At 41.3% G+C, this 20,537-nt stretch overlaps 2 protein-coding genes across 3 annotated transcripts; both read right to left on the bottom strand.

The window, feature by feature from the left end:
• Window positions 1–3,248: 3,248 nt before the first annotated feature.
• LOC128430057 (L-amino-acid oxidase) lies at window positions 3,249–9,372 on the bottom strand. The gene is made up of 8 exons (XM_053415995.1): window positions 9,261–9,372; window positions 8,957–9,000; window positions 8,641–8,864; window positions 8,133–8,245; window positions 7,848–8,049; window positions 7,333–7,401; window positions 5,296–5,432; window positions 3,249–4,355 (listed from the first exon to the last, which is right to left on the bottom strand). Exons 2-8 carry the CDS (start codon window positions 8,985–8,987, stop codon window positions 3,581–3,583), a joined length of 1,551 nt encoding a protein of 516 aa, XP_053271970.1. The 5' UTR covers window positions 8,988–9,000; window positions 9,261–9,372; the 3' UTR covers window positions 3,249–3,580.
• A 5,049-nt stretch (window positions 9,373–14,421) lies between these two features.
• On the bottom strand, window positions 14,422–19,686 carry LOC128430058 (L-amino-acid oxidase). 2 transcript variants are annotated; one of them, XM_053415996.1, is made up of 8 exons: window positions 19,662–19,686; window positions 19,436–19,479; window positions 18,984–19,180; window positions 18,397–18,509; window positions 18,113–18,314; window positions 16,506–16,574; window positions 15,886–16,022; window positions 14,422–15,491 (listed from the first exon to the last, which is right to left on the bottom strand). In XM_053415996.1, the coding sequence occupies exons 2-8, from the start codon at window positions 19,464–19,466 to the stop codon at window positions 14,717–14,719; spliced, it is 1,524 nt and encodes a 507-aa protein (XP_053271971.1). In that variant the 5' UTR covers window positions 19,467–19,479; window positions 19,662–19,686; the 3' UTR covers window positions 14,422–14,716. The 2 variants fall into 2 exon arrangements, with proteins under 2 accessions (XP_053271971.1, XP_053271972.1); XM_053415997.1 differs by lacking the exon at window positions 19,662–19,686 and having other exon boundaries at window positions 18,984–19,212.
• Window positions 19,687–20,537: the final 851 nt, after the last annotated feature.

The following is a 20,537-nucleotide window of genomic DNA, read 5'->3' as shown; positions in this document are numbered from 1 at the left end:
TTCTTAATGTAATTCTTCTAACCACATTCTTTCATTCACACTTTTATCAGTCTTAGTGCTGTATTAATATAGGTCCTTCACATGAAGTTCATATTAGGACTACTCAGATCTGTTCCATGGTCCAATTCTTATATTTTTTCATTTACTTATGTAAAGAAATTCCTTATTTTAAGCATTAGTTACCATAAGTCTTCAATCAATCTCCAAAACGCTATCATAATGAGCAAATAGGAAACTTAGTAATATAAACATCAAAATAATCTAATACCCTCTATCTAATAATCCATTCAGTTCTTTGGAGGGTAAATAAGCAATAAAAATAATCAGATAGATTTCAGGTTATACACAGCTCAGACAATTAAAACAGTCCAAGTCATAAAGTATTTGGACAGTTTATATATGTATGTAGATACAGTTCATAAAACTTACTTTTCAACTACGACATAGCTTTCAACCATAAATAGTTAATTTTCCATAAAATGTCCCCCCTTTTGTCATTAATTGAAATGTACATCACACATGTGTCACTCCCAGTGAGGAAAAACTGATATTTGATTCTAATATTACACCAGCCCTTAGTGTAGATGTTGGCACACTCCTGATACTAGCACATTGTCATTCTCTCGTCAATGCAAACAATTTCCTCTCGTTATCACCTTAAAATAAAAGTCTGACTATCTCTCCCTCTATCCAAATTATCCTTATCTATTATTTAAAGTCCAAAATGTCAAATTAAACTAAATTTTTTCCCAAATTGAAGAAAAAAAAATTCAAGAAGTAAAATATTTTTTAGAACTACAGGCATATCCAATCTAGCTGAATCAAACAGGCAATTTTATTTCCTAATACTGTCTGTACAATCTCGCTTTCCTTCAAACAAACCATCAAATTGTCTTTTTTAGCTTAAACATAGACCCCATTAAAGAATCGGTTTTAAAAACTGTGAATCTGTCCCTGTGACTCACAAGAGAGTTTTAACTACAATGAAAATCCCCACGTTTCTAAACAGGAGGTGCAGAGGGATGTTCATGCAGAGAGACACAGAAACAAACACACACACACACACACACACACACACACACACACACACACACACACACACACACACACACACACACACCACTGGGAGTCAGCTCCCTGTACACGAACGCACACTTATTTTCAAAGCCAATGAGCTCAGTGACACCACAAATATGCTATTTGCCGCTATTTCTCTCTAATTCTCTTAAAATTTTTGCTACCTAATGACATGTAAATATCCGATGATAGGCTCCATCAGACACTTGTTCATCAACAATGATCAGAATGTGAAGTCAATCGAATTTTGTATTCTACAATCTCCAGTTATTAAACTGACCTGTGGTGAGGTTTTTACGGCCCACACTAACAGCTCCTTCTCTGAGGGCTTCACTATCCAAATTCTGCGGCTTATTCCTGTGATAATTTTCCTTAATCTTATTTTTCTCTTTTATTACTCTGTGCCTTATCACTTTACATGTATTTATTCAAATTACCCTGGTTCCAGGTTTGTCCCAATTTTTCTCTTTAAACCAATTCCTTGCTATTCCTAAGCCAATTGTAACGCAGTGATTAATAGACACATGTCTTGTCGTTAAACGGTTGAAGGCCCGTCTTTTTAATCTTGCACAATGTCATTTAATCACCTTTTCGTTACAATGCAGCTATTCTAAACTATTTCCTGTCTTTACCTTGTTTCTTTCCATTTGACCTCTTATACCTTTCCTATAATACTCCCCCTTTTTTATTTGCGACGTGCAGTGCGCAAATAAAATCAAATTTAGCACTGAGCTTCACTTTAAACATCATGTCCCCAAAAACAGTTTTTTTAGCGGTGTGGATAAACAGCAGACACACAACAGCCTCAATGAACAAGCCAGCGTTCAGTCAAAATGAGAAATGCTCACCGTTTGAAGCTGTTGGAGGTACAGCAGCTAACAGCTCAAAAGTTCGTGACGCCAAGTTCTATGGTATATTCTATGCAGCCGAGATGTCGATGTTGTTCTCGAAGTTGATGTTGATGAAGAAATCTGAGCGGACCTCGTTCTTGTTTGTATTATATGTTTATTACACAGAAGAATCAATTCTAAATGTTTTAAAATCATGCCAAAATGATTTACTCTAACGAATATACAACAGTTTTCAAATAACAGGTTTGCTTTGTCAAGAGCTAATTTGTGGAATTCCTTGCCTTCTTAATGTGTTTGAGATGATCAGTTGTGTTGTGCAGAGGCAGGTTGTTGCACAGCTCTATACAGAGAATAGGCCTATTCGACTACAGTTCTTATCCATATTATGGCAAGAAACACTCAACTAAGTAAAGAGAAACGACAGTCCGTCATTACTTCGAGACAGGAAGGTCAGTCATCCGGAAAAATTTCAAGAACTTTGAATGTATCCTCAAGTTCAGTCGCGAAAACCATCAAACGCTCTGATGAATCTGGCTCTCATCAGGACCACCCCAGGACAGGATGACCAGGACCTCTGCTGCTGAGGATAAGTTCATTGGAGTTACCAGCCTCAGAAACCACACATTAACAGCATTAATGCTTGTTAACCCTTGCAAAGAAGCCACTACTGAGGAAGAACAAGAAGAAGAAGAGACTTGCTTTGGCCAAGAAACACAAGGAATGGACATTAAGTGGAAATCTGTACTTTGGTCTGATGAGTCCAGATTTGAGAATCATGCCAGGGGCTTGTTTGGACCGGACCTCTGGACTTCTCAGATCTGAACCCAAATACTATACTAGGTGTGAAAGGTTCCTCAGACCAAAGGAGGAGGTCATTGATGGGTGATCATTTATACTTTATGAAAGCACTTGTTTCTAATCCCTCCTGTTCAGTGTGAAGACTATTTATATGAACTTCTTAAACTTCCATTGACTTAAAGGTTGTCTTACATTGTTATATATAATCCCAACACTATCTTGCTCTTGGCTTCACACTGAATGAAGGAGGACATAAAGAGAGACCAGTGCGTATTTTATCTCTGGCAGCTGACAGTATGAGACTCAACAAATTAAGATGACGCTTAGAAACATTACACCCCAGTCAAATGCATGGGTTAGGGTTAGGGTTGGGTTAAGGTCGAACAATATGGCACAACAATCCCTAACTCTGAGCCCAGAGCAGAAGGTTTGATGTGTCTTAGTGTTAAAGAATAAATTCATCTGATCAGATTATTACTTAATTGTTGTTTTTGCTAAAATCAGTAACTCAAGTGCACAGGCTTCAGATTCAATTATGGACTTTAATGACACACTCAAATCAATCAGATTAAATACATCATTTTCTTTGCATTTTATTTGTGTTTATAGAAAATGAAAGATACAATTTGAACAGGTAGAATATTTTTAGAATGTGTGTTGCCCCGTGTACCAGAATAGAACCGTAGACAACAATCAATTGTGTCCAGAATTAATGAAAAGCATAGAAAACAGAACAAGGCACTAAACTCAAGCTCAAATGACAAACATCTGCATTCAACTGAATGAATGTAAAAATTAAGTGATTAAAAATTATAAAGATTTCTCTATGGATTGGCTCAGAGATCGTCTCTTGTTTAGGTGGAGACATCGTTCAGCTCCTTGTTGATGTTGATCGCAGCTCTGATTCCAGTTTTCATAGCTGTGTCGATCCAGGCGTGAGGGAAGCCGGTGTGTTCACCAGCAAAGTGCATCCTGCCTTCCCTTTTAAAGAGCTCCTTAGCGTACTCCACGTGTTGGTAGGGTGTGAAGAGAGCGAAGGCGCCCAGGCTGTAGGGATCCAAGCTCCACTTCTTCACCACCACCCCTGTGCAGAGATGTCGGACGTACTTGCCGTGGATCGCAGCTAAATCTTTCAGAACCAGCTCTTTCAGGTCTTCGTCAGTCGCTCCCATGAAGAGAAGGGAATCTTCAGCCCAGGTGTAGGAGGCCAGGAGGACGCCGATGTCTTTGTTTATGAAACCGTGGCTGGGATAGTAGATAAAACGAGAGGGCCTGTCGGTGACGCTCTTCCCTCCTTTGATACCGTCCTTCTCCCAGAACTTCTCACTGAAGGTGAGGATGATTTTTGTGGAGCTTGCATAGTGGACCGACCTCAGGGCCTCAATCTTGTCAACGGGGAGAGGTGGATCAAATTCAATGAATAGGGCTGCTTTGGTTGTGGTGGTTACCAGGACTGCGTCAGCCTCAAGGTCGGTCAGAAAGGATTGTTTGTCTTTCTTGTACGATATCACGACACCTGTATCTGACCGACTGATACGCTTCACCTTGGAGTTCAGGAGAGCAGGGGCCTTCAGTGTTTTGTGTAAAGCTTTGGGGAGAAGATCCAACCCACCTGTTATTTCATGGTACCTTCAAAAGCAAAGAGACATGAAAATTACTAAATTATCGTACGTAGAGTGTGGGAAGTCAACACTGTTATTTATTCTGCCTGAGCATCCTGTCATTGCCTAAGACATTTCCTCAAGTTGTTCTTGACATATCTTGTTCACAAAAACATAACAAGGACGAGTTGAGTTGATGTTAGCTGCTTTCAGTGGCCTAATAAATATATCACTGTTCATAGGCAAGATTCTAACCTCTGTTATCCACTATCACTGCTCACACACCAACTTCTGTTACTTACAACTTACGCAATACAAGCAAGTACAAATAAATTAGTTGTCTATTGGGTCTTTATGGTGGCCCTGAGAGCTCAACATATAGCAACTTAAGAAAACACATGCAAGTTGACAAAGCACAAGCAAAGTAAGAAAACATCATCAATTTCACAACACAACACAACACATTACAGAAACGCGCAGCAAATAGAGGAGAAGCGACAACAGAAGTGTTTCCAGAGGACAGCTAAAAGTGATGGACACAGGAGACACAAAAACGTCCAATACATCATACAAATTCGGTTCCGCACAGGGGTCGGCTCCTCAGCCCCTCTGCAGTGGCTGTACAGTAAAGTGTTGTGCATATTTTTCGCGAACGCTGAACTTAATGAATCAGTTTTCATATTATTAACGTGAAGATAACGATGAACTCCTAGTATTTCATGATGGCCTGATACGATGATGATTAAAAAAATGAACGTGACGCTACGCAATTATGTATTTGATGCGCATTTCTGGGATGTGTTGTGTTGTGTTGTGAAATTGATGAAGATATTATCTTGCTTTGCTTGTGTTTTGTCAACTAGCATATGTTTTCTTAAGTTGCTATTCGTTAAGCTCTCAGGGCCTTTCTACGAGACCCTTCATCAGAGAGTTGCAAATCAACACATACTAATGTTGGTAAGTCTTACGTGGTGTCGTCGTTGACGTCGTTGCTGAGGAACATCATCTCACTCAGAGCAAGGGCCATGATGGCGTCTGTGTTGAGCATGTCTCCGATCATCCTCACGGCTTCTGCGCTCAAATTACCTTCCGTTTTCAGATAGTCCTGTGAAAAAGGAAACATTAATCTTAAAATATACATTTTCAGTTTATATTCAGGTTGTTCATTTTAATGAGTTGTTACTGTAAAATTTGTTCATGTTTTATCGTCCTCAGATTGTCCACTGCTGCAGCTCCTATTTTCAGCCTCTCTCTCAAACACTAGGTTTTAGCTCCTGTCTCTTTAAGACCCCCCCCTTCCTGATAAAGCCCAGTCAGCTGTTACCCTCTTTGTGATTGGTCTACATATTCCATCTCGTGTAGGAAATGCCAGTTCCTGCTCTGCTTCATAATTATCCAGCTAGTCAGCCCTTTTTCAAAAACTGAACACCTGAATATTTGTTTTATTACATTTGTAAGACTGAAGGATGATAATTCACACAATGGTGTGTTTCTAGCTTTGTGCATTTACATTAAATCACATTACATGAGTGGCAGAAACTTGGAATACGGGCAGAAAAGGTCTCTGGTTTGTCTCTGGTTCGACTCCACGGAGAGACAACAAAAGATGAACCTGGATTGATCTACCCTGTCTAGTGCCCCTGAGCAAGGCACCTTACTCCCCCAACATCTGCTCCCCGGGCGCCATACATGGTCGCTCACTGCTCTGTGTGTTCTGAACCAGATGGGTTAAAAGTAGGGATGCACTGATATGGAAATTCTTGGCCGATACCGATACCGATATTTAAAATAACAATCTGGCCGATAGCCGATACCGATATTTGTATATTTTCTTTTTGTTGTTATTCATTCACCCTTTTGTGCCAGAAAAATAATTAAATCATTATTTAAAAAATGTTCAGCCCTTCATCACTCTTATCTTTTAATGACACAAATTGAATCAGATTTATGAAACAATCTTTGATTTAACTAAACTTTATTTAACAGAGACATATAATGACCATTTTTCCGCAAGTTGAAATGGTTCCTTGGGATCTTAATAAAATGTCTGTAACATATTTTGGTCAAAATACCACAAGGATTATTTAAAACAGCACCTTTTTACCCTGTCTAAAACAGCCCTGTTAAAGTATCATTATAGAGAACGCTCTTCTCATTGTTTTACGGTAGCAGTATTGCCCGTTTATTAGAGGTGTTACGGCTTCTGTGTGTATGACGTATGTTGTCAGTTCCCTTGTTACCTGTGCATGAGACGGATGAATAGAGCCGATGCACATGAGAATAAAGTATTTAAATAAGTACAGACGCTACGCTCATACTTTTTACACCAAGCTACACTGCGTGAGCCAAGATAACTTAACAAGCCCTCCTCAGTTTGACCTGTTTTTAGTGTCGGGCAGAAATCACATCGCGTCAACACCCACTGTGGCCCTTCGCGATGCTTGTTTTAATTAAACAGTCGGATTCCCCTGGTCCGCACCAGTTCTCAGTCAGCTGCTCGGCGCCAGCCGGAGGGTTCCCCCAGCGGTCGCCGTAGCTGAGGTGATCCGCGAGAAGGGGACACGCGTCCAGAGTGGCCGCCGCTGACCGCGTACCCGGTCCCCTTCAACGGCCCGCCTTCCGCGCCGGCGATGGACACCGCCCCGCGGTCCAAGAGAAAGAAAGCCCCCGCACCAGTGACGCCGTGAGGTGCCACCGGATGAGGACCTCCCGGTGCCGCACACTGAGCCGCGGAGAGGTGGGGGACGGAGCGACTGCTCCCCCAGCTGCGGCACGTGCCCAGCGGTTTTACAACAAATATGAACATCGGCCAATGATATCGGTGAAAGTCAAGTTTATTACCGATAAGCCGATATCAGTAAACGAGGCGAATATCGGCCGCTACCGATGTTCGGCCGATAAATCGGTGCATCCCTAGTTAAAAGCAGATGTTAAATTTCCCTACCTGCATGTCTGTGCATGTGTTTGGGACTAATAATTGCATCTTAATCTTAATTGTGCTTTACCTTCACAGTGTAGGGGTCGTACTTCTTAAGAGCTTCAGAACAGCCATGTTTCGCTATATAGTCATTCACCTACAAAAAAGATAAATTACAACGACAGGTACACATTTAAGTCACATAACCATCAAACAGGAATAGAAAATATGTTTATATTCAGGTGTTTACTCTTAATAAATACTGTAAATGATTAATTTAATGTTTATGTATAAACGATGTCTAAAACAATTTGAAATAGCAAATGTGGCCCAAATGTCCCAAAACAAATATGTATTGGGACAAGTATTTTCTGATTACCTTAAACAAAGTAAGGTCAAACTTGGAAGAAGCAATAATCAAGTTAAAACGTGGAGTATTCTGACCTTATTATGTCAACGTATTAATCATAATATAGCGTCCTGTAGGAGATTTCACAGGAGTTTGCATCATCTACTAACGACAAATAAATACATATTTAAGACAATCTTTCATCTCAAACTTGGTATTTACTGCATACGAAAGAACACATGATGCTTCCACACCTTCTCCAAAGATTGTTGTAGCAGCTCGTCGGCCGACTTCCCCTTCTCGTGACCCTCCAGGTTATATCCCATGTTGTCAGGGTCTGCATTCACTTCAAACGTCCGTTTCTTTATCCCATTGACCAGGTAGAAGGTTTTGGGGTGAGTCATGATGAATTCATTTAGCTTGAGCCCGAGTGATTTCACGTACCAGCGGATGATTCTGTTGAGACACAGGAAAGATAGACATTAGCTAGCTAAAGATACCACGAAATAAAACCTCAACAAAAAACAGTTTCTACTCACTCATGAGTAGTTGGGATCCTCATTGCTCCAAATTCAATGTACCAGCCGTCGTTTTCATTCCTGTGGGTCTCCACTCGTCCTCCCACACGATCACTAGCTTCTAATATGGTCACCTTGTTCAAACGGGTAAATTAAAACACTGGATTATTCGCTACAAAAAGGTCATAAATGTAAGATTAGAAGTGATCAGTGAAGTCAGGTCTAAAACTTAAAGAAACTCAAACAGAAGTGATGTCGTCAGGAACTAGATAATAAATAAAAGTAGATGAAGCTTCCTCACTTCCTCCCACTGAACAGAAATTAAGCTCAAATATCTCATACACAGGAATTGCTCCAGTGGTTCCCTCCTTAAATAATCATACAAAACACCCACATGTTGCAGCACGGAACCCGCAGGGGGCAGACCTTCATTCAGGTGGTATGTTTGGGTTTGTTTCAGTGAATGTCTGCCCTTAGTGGTCAACACAAGTATTTCATCAGCTTTAAGTGATGGACCTGCTGCACGTACCTTGTGTCCTGCGTCCTGCAGAAGCTTTGCAGCCGTCAGTCCAGCCATGCCAGCTCCAACAACCACCAAATGGTGCGGTGTGTGTGTGGGGGGGAGGCCGGTCTTTGCTGTCTCCAGCAGCGTTTCATAGTCTTTGTCCTCCAGACAAGAAGAAATATTTGCCCTGAAGCTGAGAGCAGCAGTCTGACTCTGGTACATTGTGAACAGCAGCACACTGACAACATCTGGAGACACAAAGACTGACTGGTAGAGAAAACTCTCGGAATAATCATTATTTTCTAATGAAAGAAACATTGACTTCATGCAAAATACTCACAGAGTTCACGCTTCGACACATGTGGATCCATCTTGGTCTGAAAGCTGCAGGTGGAAAAACATTTAATCCCAATGTTTGGTTGATTGATTGAAAGTCAGACACACAGACAGACGAACAGAGAGGACAGAGGTCACAGAGACAGACAGACAGACAGACAGACGGGACGTAGGACACAATGACAGACAGACAGACAGACGGACGGGACGTAGGACACAATGACAGACAGACAGACGGGACGTAGGACACAATGACAGACAGACGGATTAACAGACAGACAGTCAGTAGAGAAACTCCTCTTTCTCACCTGTTTAACAAACAGAGTCTGTGACCTGAGGAGGACTCATGTGTCTTTTATACAGAATCTGTGCTCGTGTCTGATTGGACAACATGACAGGAGGGAAATAAACGACTTTCAGGTGAAAATACAAATCTTTTCTCAGTAACTGGAGAATGACTAAATGTCCTGAGGGCAGACACGTGATACCTTATCATACACAAACTGCTTTGTGGATATAGGGGTAGTGTTGAACATTAACAGATACTTTCATGTGATCCATGTCATTGTGAAATAGTCAGAACATTAAGCCTGTTGATTTCATGTAGATTTAATTTATTTCCAGATGATCATGATAACAAACCCTCTGGTTATGTTAACAAGGATGTTAAAGATGGACGATCTCACAGGGGATACACTTTGAGAGGCTGGCTCAACTTCTGTGGTCAGATCCAATAAGAGAACTGTGATGGAAATCTGAAAACACAAGAAGCTGCATTTCCAAATTCGTCTATGAGTATTTTATTAGGAGCTTTCTGCAGAAAGGTGGAACACAGAGCGTCACGGGGATCTCAGTCAAATGCAAACATCTCATTGAGGAGAACTAAGGCTGTTGTGTGAACCAGTTCAGACTGGTTCTGTAGGCCCAGTTTGAGACAGGAGATAAGAAACAGGAACCTACTCTGTATAAGTTACAGTTTAAGATAGAACAGATAGAACATAATTGATCGCACAGTCAATAATTATTCGGAAGTTCATAAAAGATTCAGCCAGGTGAAGACTGCAGTTTCTTCTTCTTCTTCTTCTTCTTCTTCTTCTTCTTCTTCTTCTTCTTCTTCTTCTTCTTCTTCTATTGTTTAAGGCTGTAGCTCAAAGCCAGAGTGCATCCTGGACAGCATCAAAGAAATGGACGCTTCATCTAACTTAATCTAAGTTTAATCTAATTAGTCAGATTCAGCAGTTTGAAGTGCCTCTCACTCCCATCATGAAAAACTCTCCACTCATGAAGAATGCAGTCAAGTGAAGAGCAGATTGCACAATAATGAGATAAGAAATCAAATCAGTTTTCCAGTGAAACCCTCTGTCACACAGCCAACGGGAAAACTGTAGAGTTCGTAGTGTGTGTGCTCTTGTACAGATATCTTTGTTAGGACCACTTTGAGCCGACAACTTACAGAGTGTGACTGTTTGGGTGTTAATTAAAAAAATGAACGTGACTCTACTCATTCATGTATTTGATGCGCATTTCTGAGATGTGTTGTGTTGTGTTGTGAAATTTATGAAGATATTATCTTGCTTTGCTTGGGTTTTGTCAACTAGCATATGTTTTTTCTTAAGTTGCTATTCGTTAAGCTTAGGGTGAGGGGTTAGGGAATGTATTATGCCAATGAGTGTCCTCATTAAGATAGAAGTATAAACGTGTGTGTGGGCGAGAGAGATTGCGTGCGTGAGCGTTGGAGTGATGCCATGCAAATCCTTTATATCAACAAATACGCACCCAGCAAAGTTCAGCTCCAAACTCGGACCCCATGAATCTCAATGTGAAGTTACAACACTGTTGTTTGTCTGCAGCACACTGACTGAACTCTGTTCCTCATATCACAATGTTGACAAGTCGAGAATGAAGACGAAACATTGTGATTAAATTCTCTTGAGAATAGAGTCAAATCGTTTTGTGTAATTCATGAATAAAGTCAATGAAAAGTGAATAAATTCTTCAGTAGAAGATTCAAAATAAGGAAATGTAGCATCTGTTAGCACGTTAGCGCCACAGTATTTAGATTTTGCAAGAAAACAGCTCGGCCCTTTTGTGAAGGAGGAAATGTCAGTTTTATTTCTCTTCACTTTTACGACTTCAATCTCGTACTATTATGACCGTATTCATCTGAATGGAGACGACAGCCGAGAGAGATTACTCACAGGGAAACTAGGGCAGTTTCTTCAGGTCAAGGATTGTATCTGGCAGAATGACCCTGGCTGCGGCTTCGCTCTGGATCCTCCTGCATCACACAAACACAGACAGACACACACAGTCACACACGGAGACACACCCTTTTCGACCACTGAACCACTCCTCCTGTGGATGAGTGATTAGTACTTTATCTCGTTAGAATGAGGAAGACCACCAGGAAGAGACAGGCAGAAAAATGACTCTCGTTGTATTCCAGTGTCAAGCCGGGCTATTGTTTAATCCACCTGTAGAACCAAACCGAGACCGGCTCTTCCCATATTTGGGATAAAAGAACCAAACTGCATACTTTTTACTTGAGTCGTCTTATCTTTCAATTTTAGGCCCGATTCAACGGTGTGTCTGGCTAGTTAATATCCTGTCTCTTCAGAGCAGGCTGCCCCTCCCTCCAGAATCACTCCCGAACTAACCTAGGTTGCACTATTGCAAACTACAGCCTGAATCGTCTTTTTTTTTTTTAATCTGAATTATTTTTAAGGGTTTGTGCGTCACAGAAGTGCGGCGCCCGTCCTGCGCAGGTCCTGGTTTTACCAACAACCTTTGTTCATTCCCTTGATTTCACATTGCTTTGCTGTACCTTTTCATTGCTTCCCAAAAACACAGGACTTTATTACTTTACCTCCTTTATCCTCTCCGCATACTCACAATCTATATCAATGCCTATATAACTAATACAGAATTAGTTTCAACAGGTTTCTGCCTCCCTTTTTGTTTTGCGCCTTGTGAGTATGTGGAGAATCGATCGGCCTCGACCTCTGGGTCTCCGGTCTTTCCGGTCGAAACTTCTCTTCACGATCATGTTGGGGTCACCAAATTTCTTGTGTTCTTTTATCCCAAATATGAGAAGAGCCGGTCTTGGTTTGGTTCCAAAAGTATTTATTAAGAAGCAATAAAAAAGGTATGAAAAGTTCAGCACAGCAATGGGCACCAAACGCACAGCCCCGGCCCTCGAGCAGCACCGGGCAGTAAAGAGTCGCACCGCACAGACGACAGTTGTAATATTTTATAACAGTAGGTATAATTTGATAATTTGGTCAATAACGAGGGGGAGTCTTCCTTGATAGAGACTTGGTTCTTCCTTGATGGTGAGCAGGCATAGTCCACGCCTCTTGGCACTGGAATCAGGAAGTGATGAGGAGCAGCTCCCAGTCTCGCTCCTCCTCTGATAGTTGCTGGGCAAATCTTCACATTAACAAGCCTTGACTCAGCTGACACCTTGTGGGTTGGCGTTGTTGTTCATTGGAGTAAAATGTATTGTGTTCCTGCTCTATCGGCTGTATGTTCTGTTTGTTTAAACATTTGCATCATCCAAACAAAGCAATGTGTAACACATATTAATATCTTTAAATTATAATATATTATAAAAGTATTGATATAGATAAACTTGAAATATATTAGTATGCATTAAAATGTATACTTAATAAATAAATAGTCCACATTAATGTTGCCCTCATTAAATATTAATAATATAGATAAATATGAAATAAATAAATATAACTATGTATTGTAAATGTATAAATAGATAAATAGTTCATTAAATTAATAAATAAGTGAAACTGGTTAAAATCCATACATGTAATTAACTTAATTCAGTTAAAACCCAATTTAAAGATTTAATGGAGAAATATTTATAAGTCTGGTGACTAAAAAGTGACCCTTTCCCTTTAAGGGCGCTTTCCCCTTTAAGAGAATTGGCCCTGCGCAGGTGACAGCAGGTGAGAGTAACGAGAAAGATTAGAAAAGGGAAAATTGGAGGGAAGACAGGAGACCACTAGAGGAGACCACGAGAGGAGAGAGAAATAGGAAGAAGTTTGACTGCTGAAATCAAGTGTAAAAAGATATGTGAAAACCTGAAAGAAATGCCAAAAGTTTGTTTAAGTTTAGTGCATCACATATTTGCAGAGGTTCTGTGATCAGGCGAACCTGCGAGGAGACACCTGTGTGAGTGTGTGTTGGAGCAACAGACACGCAGCATGGACAAGATGGCGAGCTACCAGACCGGCGGAGTCCGTTTTTAAAGGGCTGAAGCAAGCATCCCCTGAACTGGACTGGACTTCTGCCACTGCCCAGATTGGACGTTGGAAACTCACTGCCAGAGGGGTAGGAGTATCAGTTGTTTCTTTATATTTTTGAATTGATCTGAATGGACTTCAGGCGGAACTTTATTATTTATTTTTGAAAAGACTATCACAACGAACTATCAAGAGAATAAGGGAAGAAGAGTGAGCTCCACTCATCCAAACTCTCCTTTATTTATTGTTTGAATTATGTGTTTATATGGTTATTGAGTTCATTATGTTGATAATATAATTTATTTATTGTCTTTTTGTCTAAGTGTGTTTAGTAAAGTGCCGGCTTAAATTTAAAGTACCTGAACCTAGAACTAGTCCAGTATTTAGCGTATTAGAGGCAAATGCTACAAATGCCTTTCTATCTTTCCCCCAGAACCTGGGGCAGCTGCTTGAATCCTGTGTGATGTTGAATAAAGCTAAGGGAGTTATGCTTTAATACAGAAAAGTTTGGTATGAGGACAAGTTAATGTACAGTGTATCGTACTCCACAGATCTACAGTCTCCACAACAGGCAGCGGCTCTAATAAGACCTTTTATCAAGTCAGGTGTGAGACTGACCAGCGACGTGACGCACACACACACACACACACACACACACTCTAACTAACTTCAAGATTAACACCAAGCAGCAACGGTTATTATAAGTCATTGTGTGAAGGCCATATATCTGGCCCAAACTGCTCCTGGCCCCACCCTCCTGCATTTGTTTAAAGTTCAGTTCTATTGACATTTTCACAGACTCACAAACACACAGACAAACACAGATTTAAAATCCCAACACTATCTTGCTCTTGGGTTCACACTGAATGAGGGAAGACATAAGGAGAGACCAGTGCATATTTTATATCTGCAAACTCTGGCAGCTGACAGTATGAGACACTTAGACACCCCAGTCACATGAATGGGTTAGGGTTGGGTTAAGGTCTAATAATATGGCACAACAATCCCTAACTCTGAGCCCAGAGCAGAAGGTTTGATGTGTCTTAGTGTGAAATAATAAATGCATCTGATGCTGCATGGGTTCATTTCTATTATGTGGATCCAAAGCAAAAGGGACTAGCCCTGTCCCTTTTGATCCTATTAAGGTCAAACAATCAGATTATTACTTATTGGTTGTTTTCACTAAAATCAGTAACTCAACTGCACAGGCTTCAGATTCAATTATAGACTTTAATGACACACGCAAATCAATCAGATTACATACATCATTTTCTTTGAATTTACAAGTATGTAGCCCCGTGTACCAGAATAGAACCGTAGACAACCATTGATTGTATCCAGAATTAATGAAAAGCATAGAAAACAGATCAAGGCGATAATCTATCCACATTCAAATGAATAAATGTAAAAATTAAGTGATTAAAAATTATAAAGATTTCCCTAAAACCATGGAGTATAATGATACTGATTTATTCAGATGTGACGGCTCAGAGATCGTCTCTTGTTTAGGTGGAGACATCGAGCAGCTGCGTGTAGATGTTGGTAGCAGCTCTGATTCCAGTTTTCATAGCTGTGTCGATCCAGGCGTGAGGGAAGCCGGTGTGTTCACCAGCAAAGTGCAGCCTGCCTTCCCTTTTAAAGAGCTCCTTAGCGTACTCCACGTGTTGGTAGGGTGTGAAGAGAGCGAAGGCGCCCAGGCTGTAGGGATCCAAGCTCCACTTCTTCACCACCACCCCTGTGCAGAGATGTCGGACGTTCTCACCGTGGATCGCAGCTAAATCTTCCAGAACCAGCTCTTTCAAGTCTTCGTCAGTCGCTCCCAGGAAGAGAACCGAATCTTCAGCCCAGGTGTAGGAGGCCAGGAGGACGCCGATGTCCTTGTTTATGAAACCGTGGCTGGGATAGTAGATAAAACGAGAGGGCCTGTCGGTGATGCTCTTCCCTCCTTTGATGTCGTCCTTCTCCCAGAACTTCTCACTGAAGGTGAGGATGATTTTTGTGGAGCTGCCATAGTGGACCGATCTCAGGGCCTCCATCTTGTCACGGGGGAGAGGTGGATCAAATTCAATGAACAGGGCTGCTTTGGCTGTGGTGGTTACCAGGACTGCGTCAGCCTCAAGGTCGGTCAGAAAGGATTGTTTGTCTTTCTTGTACGATATCACGACACCTGTATCTGACTGACGGATACGCTTCACCTTGGAGTTCAGGAGAGCAGGGGCCTTCAGTGTTTTGTGTAAAGCGTTGGGGAGAAGATCGAACCCACCTGTTATTTCATCATACCTTCAAAAGCAAAGAGACATGAAAATTACTAAATTATGGTACGGAGAGTGTGGGAAGTCAACACTGTTATTTATTCTGCCTGAGCATCCTCTTGTTGCCTAAGACATTTCCTCAAGTTGTTCTTGACATATCTTGTTCACAAAAACATAACAAGTACGAGTTGAGGTGATGTTAGCTGCTTTCAGTGGCCTAACAAATGTATCACTGTTCATAGGCAAGATTCTAACCTCTGTTATCCACTATTACTGCTCACACACCAACTTCTGTTACTTACCACTTATGTTATAGAAACAAGTACAAATAAATCTGTTGTCTATTGGATCTTGCCCCTTTCTACGAGACCCTTCATCAGAGAGTTCCAATTCAAACACATACTAATGTTGGTAAGTCTCACTTGGTGTTGTCGTTGACGTCGCTGTTGAGGTACATCATCTCAGTCAGAGCCATGTGCATGAGGCTGTCTTCGTTGAGCATGTCTCCGACCATCCTCACGGCTTCTGCGCTCAAACCACCTTCCGTTTTCAAATATCTCTGTGAAAAGGAAACATTAAGGAGACATATTCCATTCATATTCATTTTAATGAGTTATAACTGTAAAATGTTTTCATGCTCTAATGTTCAGAAAACTTTCCTCAGACTGTCCACTGCTGCAGCTCCTCATTTCAGCTTCTCTCTCAAAAACACTAGGTTTTAGCTTCTGTCTCTTTAAGACCCCCCCCCCGATAAAGCCCAGGCAGCTGGTACCCTCTTTGTGATTGGTCAACCGATACCAGCTCGTGTAGGAAATGTCAGCTTCCGCTCTCGCTTTACCAGTCTTTGTTAGGGGGCGTGTCAGCCTATCTACCAGACTACTGACGAGATGTTTTTTTCATAATTACCCAGCTAGTCAGCCCTTTTTCAAATACTGAACACCTGAATATTTGTTTTATACATTTGTCAGACTGAAGGAACATAATTCACACAATGTTGTGTTTCTAACTTTGTGCTTATAAATGAAATCACATTGTGCTTTACCTTCACACTGTAGTGGTCGTACTTCTTAAGATATTCAGAACAGCCATGTTTCCACATATAGTCATACACCTACAAAAAAGATAAATTACAATGACAGGTACACATTTAAGTCACATAACCATCAAACAGGAAGAGAAAATATGTTTTATATTCAGGTGTTTAGTCTTAATAAATTCTGTAAATGTTTAATTTAACGTTTATGATTAAACGACGTCTAAAAACAATTTAAAATGGCAAATGTGGCCCAAATGTCCCTAAACAAATTTGTATTGGGACAAGTATTTTCTGATTACCTTTAACCGAGTAAGGTCAAACTCGGAAGACGCAATAATCAAATTGAAATGTATTCTGACCTTGTTATCGCAACATGTTAGCCTGGATGCCAGACGAACTTAGCCCCGCCCACAACATTTGAGGTCGGGAAGATCGGTCTGGAGTCGCTCCGTTGAGGAGAAATTATTAGCGCTGCCCGGCGATTCAGCGTCGCTTCAGTGTCCGGTGTGAACAGCCAAGCTCCGGGGCGATAGGGATTAGCGCGGTGCTTTGGCGTCGCCTCCACGTTCTGTGTTCCTCTTTCAAAATGAATGCGCTGTCGATGTCTTCTAAAACAGACTCAATGGCAGCATCTACACATCTCAGCTCGCCAGCGGCAGGCATGTTTGTTGAAAACGAATTCAACCCGAGGGCACTTTGTGATGTGGTTGATTACGTTACCGTTGATCATCTGTCAATCATCGTATAAAGCCCGCCCTGACAATCTGATTGGCCCGGTCGGGCCATAATTTTTTCCCAATGGAGCGACTCCAGACCGAACTGCCGACCAAATTGTTGTGGGCGGGGCTAAGTTCGTCTGGCATCCAGGCTACGTAGTCCCCCCCCCCCTCTCTCTTTTTATCTGTATCACTGCTTGTGTGGCTGTAGTGGATGGGCAGAGGGGGACATCTAATAATGTCATTGGTCCAATTAAAACTCCAGGACAACAGAAGGGGACTTTAAAGTATGGGATGCATATTTGATCATTTATATCATATAAAATATGTCATCAATATAGTTTAAGATCGTTTTTCAGTGTGTTTCCTGGTGCGATACACTCGAGTCAAGCGCAAAATATAGACTCGACGCCGAAACGATCGCCTTGGCACAGCGCGGTGCTTCAGCCTCCGGTGTGACCGGCACAAAGGTTTAACATGGGAGTGGATGGGAGCCAGCTGTTATTTAAGGCTTGGCGCTGCGCTGAAGCGTCGCTTCGGCCTCGCTTCAGCGTCCGGTGTGAACCCGGCGTTAGTAAATAACTCACAATGTGTTGCTTAACATACGTCACATACTACATTGCTCTGATTGGTTATAGGCCTATCCAATTGAGCGAAGAGGAATTTTATTTCCTGGTCAGTTGAAACACGCCCCATAATCACAGCCCAATGGAGCAGTCTCAGACTCACATTCTGACTAGAATTGTGAGTCTGACAACATCAAGCTAGCAACATGTAAAAGTATTAATCATAATATAGCGTCCTGTAAGAGTTTTCACAGGAGTTGCATCATCTACTAACAACACATAAATACTTTGGTATTTACTGTATACGAAAAAACACATGATGCTTCCACACCTTCTCCAAAGCTTGTTGTAGCAGCTCGTTGGCCGACTTCCCTTTCTCTTTATCCTCCAGGTTATACCCCAGGCTGTCAGGGTGTGCTTTCACTTCAGACGTCCGTTTCTTTATCCCATTGACCAGGTAGAAGGTGCAGTCGTTTTTCATGATGAATTCATTTAGCTTGAGCTCGAGTGAATTCACGTACCAGCGGACGATTCTGTTGAGACACAAGAAAGATAGAACATTAGCTTGCTAAAGATACCACAAAATAAATCAAAAAACAAAAAAATTCTACTCACTCATGAGTAGATGGGATCCTCATTGCTCCAAATTCAATGTACCAGCCGTCGTTTTCATTCCTGTGGGTCTCCACTCGTCCTCCCACACGATCACTAGCTTCTAATATGGTCACCTTGTTCAAACAGGTAAATTACCAGATTAGACATAAGCATCTTATTCCTCATTTTATATTAAATGGGTATTTTCTGTGGAAAATTATAATGTTAGAAAAACAAACGACTCTGAACTCTGGATCAAACGCTACAAAAAGGTCATAAATGTAAGATTAGAAGTGATCAGTGAAGTCAGGTCTGAAACAAAGAAACTCAAACAGAAGTGATGTCGTTAGGAACTAGATAATAAATAAAGATAGATGAAGCTTCCTCACTTCCTCCCAATGAACAGAAGTTAAGCTGAAATATCTCATACACTGCAGTTGCTCCAGTGGTCCCCTCCTTAACTTATCATGCAAAACACACAACATGTTGCAGCTCAGAACCAGCAGGTGGCAGACCTTGATTCAGGTGGTTTGTTTCAGTGTATGTCTGCCCCTAGTGGTCAACAAAAGAATTTCATCAGCTTTAAGTGATGGACCTGCTGCACGTACCTTGTGTCCTGCGTCCTGCAGCAGCTTTGCAGCCGTCAGTCCAGCCATGCCAGCTCCAACAACCACCACATGGTGCGGTGTGTGTGTGGGGGGGAGGCCGGTCTTTGCTATCTCCAGCAGCATATCATAGTCTTTGTCCTCCAGACAATCGGCCAGATGTTCCCTGAAGCTTAGAGCAGCAGTCTGACCCTGGTTCCCTGTGAACAGCAGCACACTGGACACACAACATCTGGAGACACAAAGACTGACTGGAAGAGAAAACTCAAGAAAAAGGATTTCTTGAGTTTTCAATATAAACTTTAACGGACTCAACTGCAGACGGCTTCACAGCTCCTTCTGTTTTACGAGACAGTAAAAAGTTTGGTCTACTTACGGAAAATATTCAAATAAATATGAATAATATTTTACTTTATCCAAATAAAAGAAACATTGACTTCATGTAAAATACTCACCGAGTTCACACTGCGACACATGTGGATCCATCTTGGTCTGAAATCTGCAGGAGGAAAAAACATTTAATCCCAATGATTGATTGATTGATTGAATGACAGACCGATAGACAGACAGAGAGGACCTAGGACACACAGACAGAGAGGACAGAGGTCACAGAGACAGACAGACAGACAGACAGAAGTTAGTTAGTCAGTAGCAGTCAGTAGAGAAACTCCTCTTTCTCACCTGTTGAACAAACTGAGTCTGTGACCTGAGGAGGAAACGTGTGTCTTTTATACAGAATCTGTGCTCTCGTCTGATTGGACAACAGGACAGGAGGTAAATAAACGACTTTCGTGGGAAAATTACAAAATCTTTTCTCATTAACAGGTGAAAACAATGACACAATGCCCTGAGGCACTGCTTTGAGGAAATAGAAGTAGTGTTGGACTTTCCCAGATACTTTCATGTGATCCGTGTCATTGTGAAATAGTCAGAACATTAAACCTGTTGATTTCATGTAGATTTCATTAATTTCCAGATGGTCTTGATTACAAACCCTCTGGTCATGTGAACAAGGATGTTAAAGATGGACAGTCTCACAGGGGACACACGTTAAGAGGCTGGCTCAACTTCTGTGGTCCATCAGATCCAGTTGGAGAACTGTGATGGAAATCTGAAAACACAAGAGGCTGCATTTCCAAATTTGTTTTTGAGTATTTTATTAGGAGCTTTCTGCAGAAAGGATGAACACAAAGAATCACAGGGAGTGAAGATGGAGAACAGTCAAATGCAAAGATCTTATTTAGGAGAGCTAAGGCTGTTGTGTCAGTCAGTTCAGACTGGTTCTGTAGGCCCAGTTTGAGACAGAGGATAAAAAACAGGAAACTTCTCTGTATAAGTTTCCATTTAAGATAGAACAGATAGAAAAGAATATATGGGAAGCTCATAAAAGATTCAGCCAGGAATATAAAAGTTACTTTTCCTCTACAAAATGTAGATTTCCACGACTGACAGTGTTGGTGGAATGTGTCTGTTTGTACAAATGAACGTCTTTGTGGTTCAAACATATCGATGGAGGTGAAGACTGAAGCTTCTTCTTTTTCTTCTTGTCCCTGTTCC

The sequence above is a fragment of the Pleuronectes platessa genome, chromosome 23 (assembly GCF_947347685.1).
Source record: "Pleuronectes platessa chromosome 23, fPlePla1.1, whole genome shotgun sequence".
In the NCBI taxonomy this organism is placed as follows: domain Eukaryota; kingdom Metazoa; phylum Chordata; class Actinopteri; order Pleuronectiformes; family Pleuronectidae; genus Pleuronectes; species Pleuronectes platessa.
This window is presented reverse-complemented; position numbering and strand designations above follow the sequence as displayed.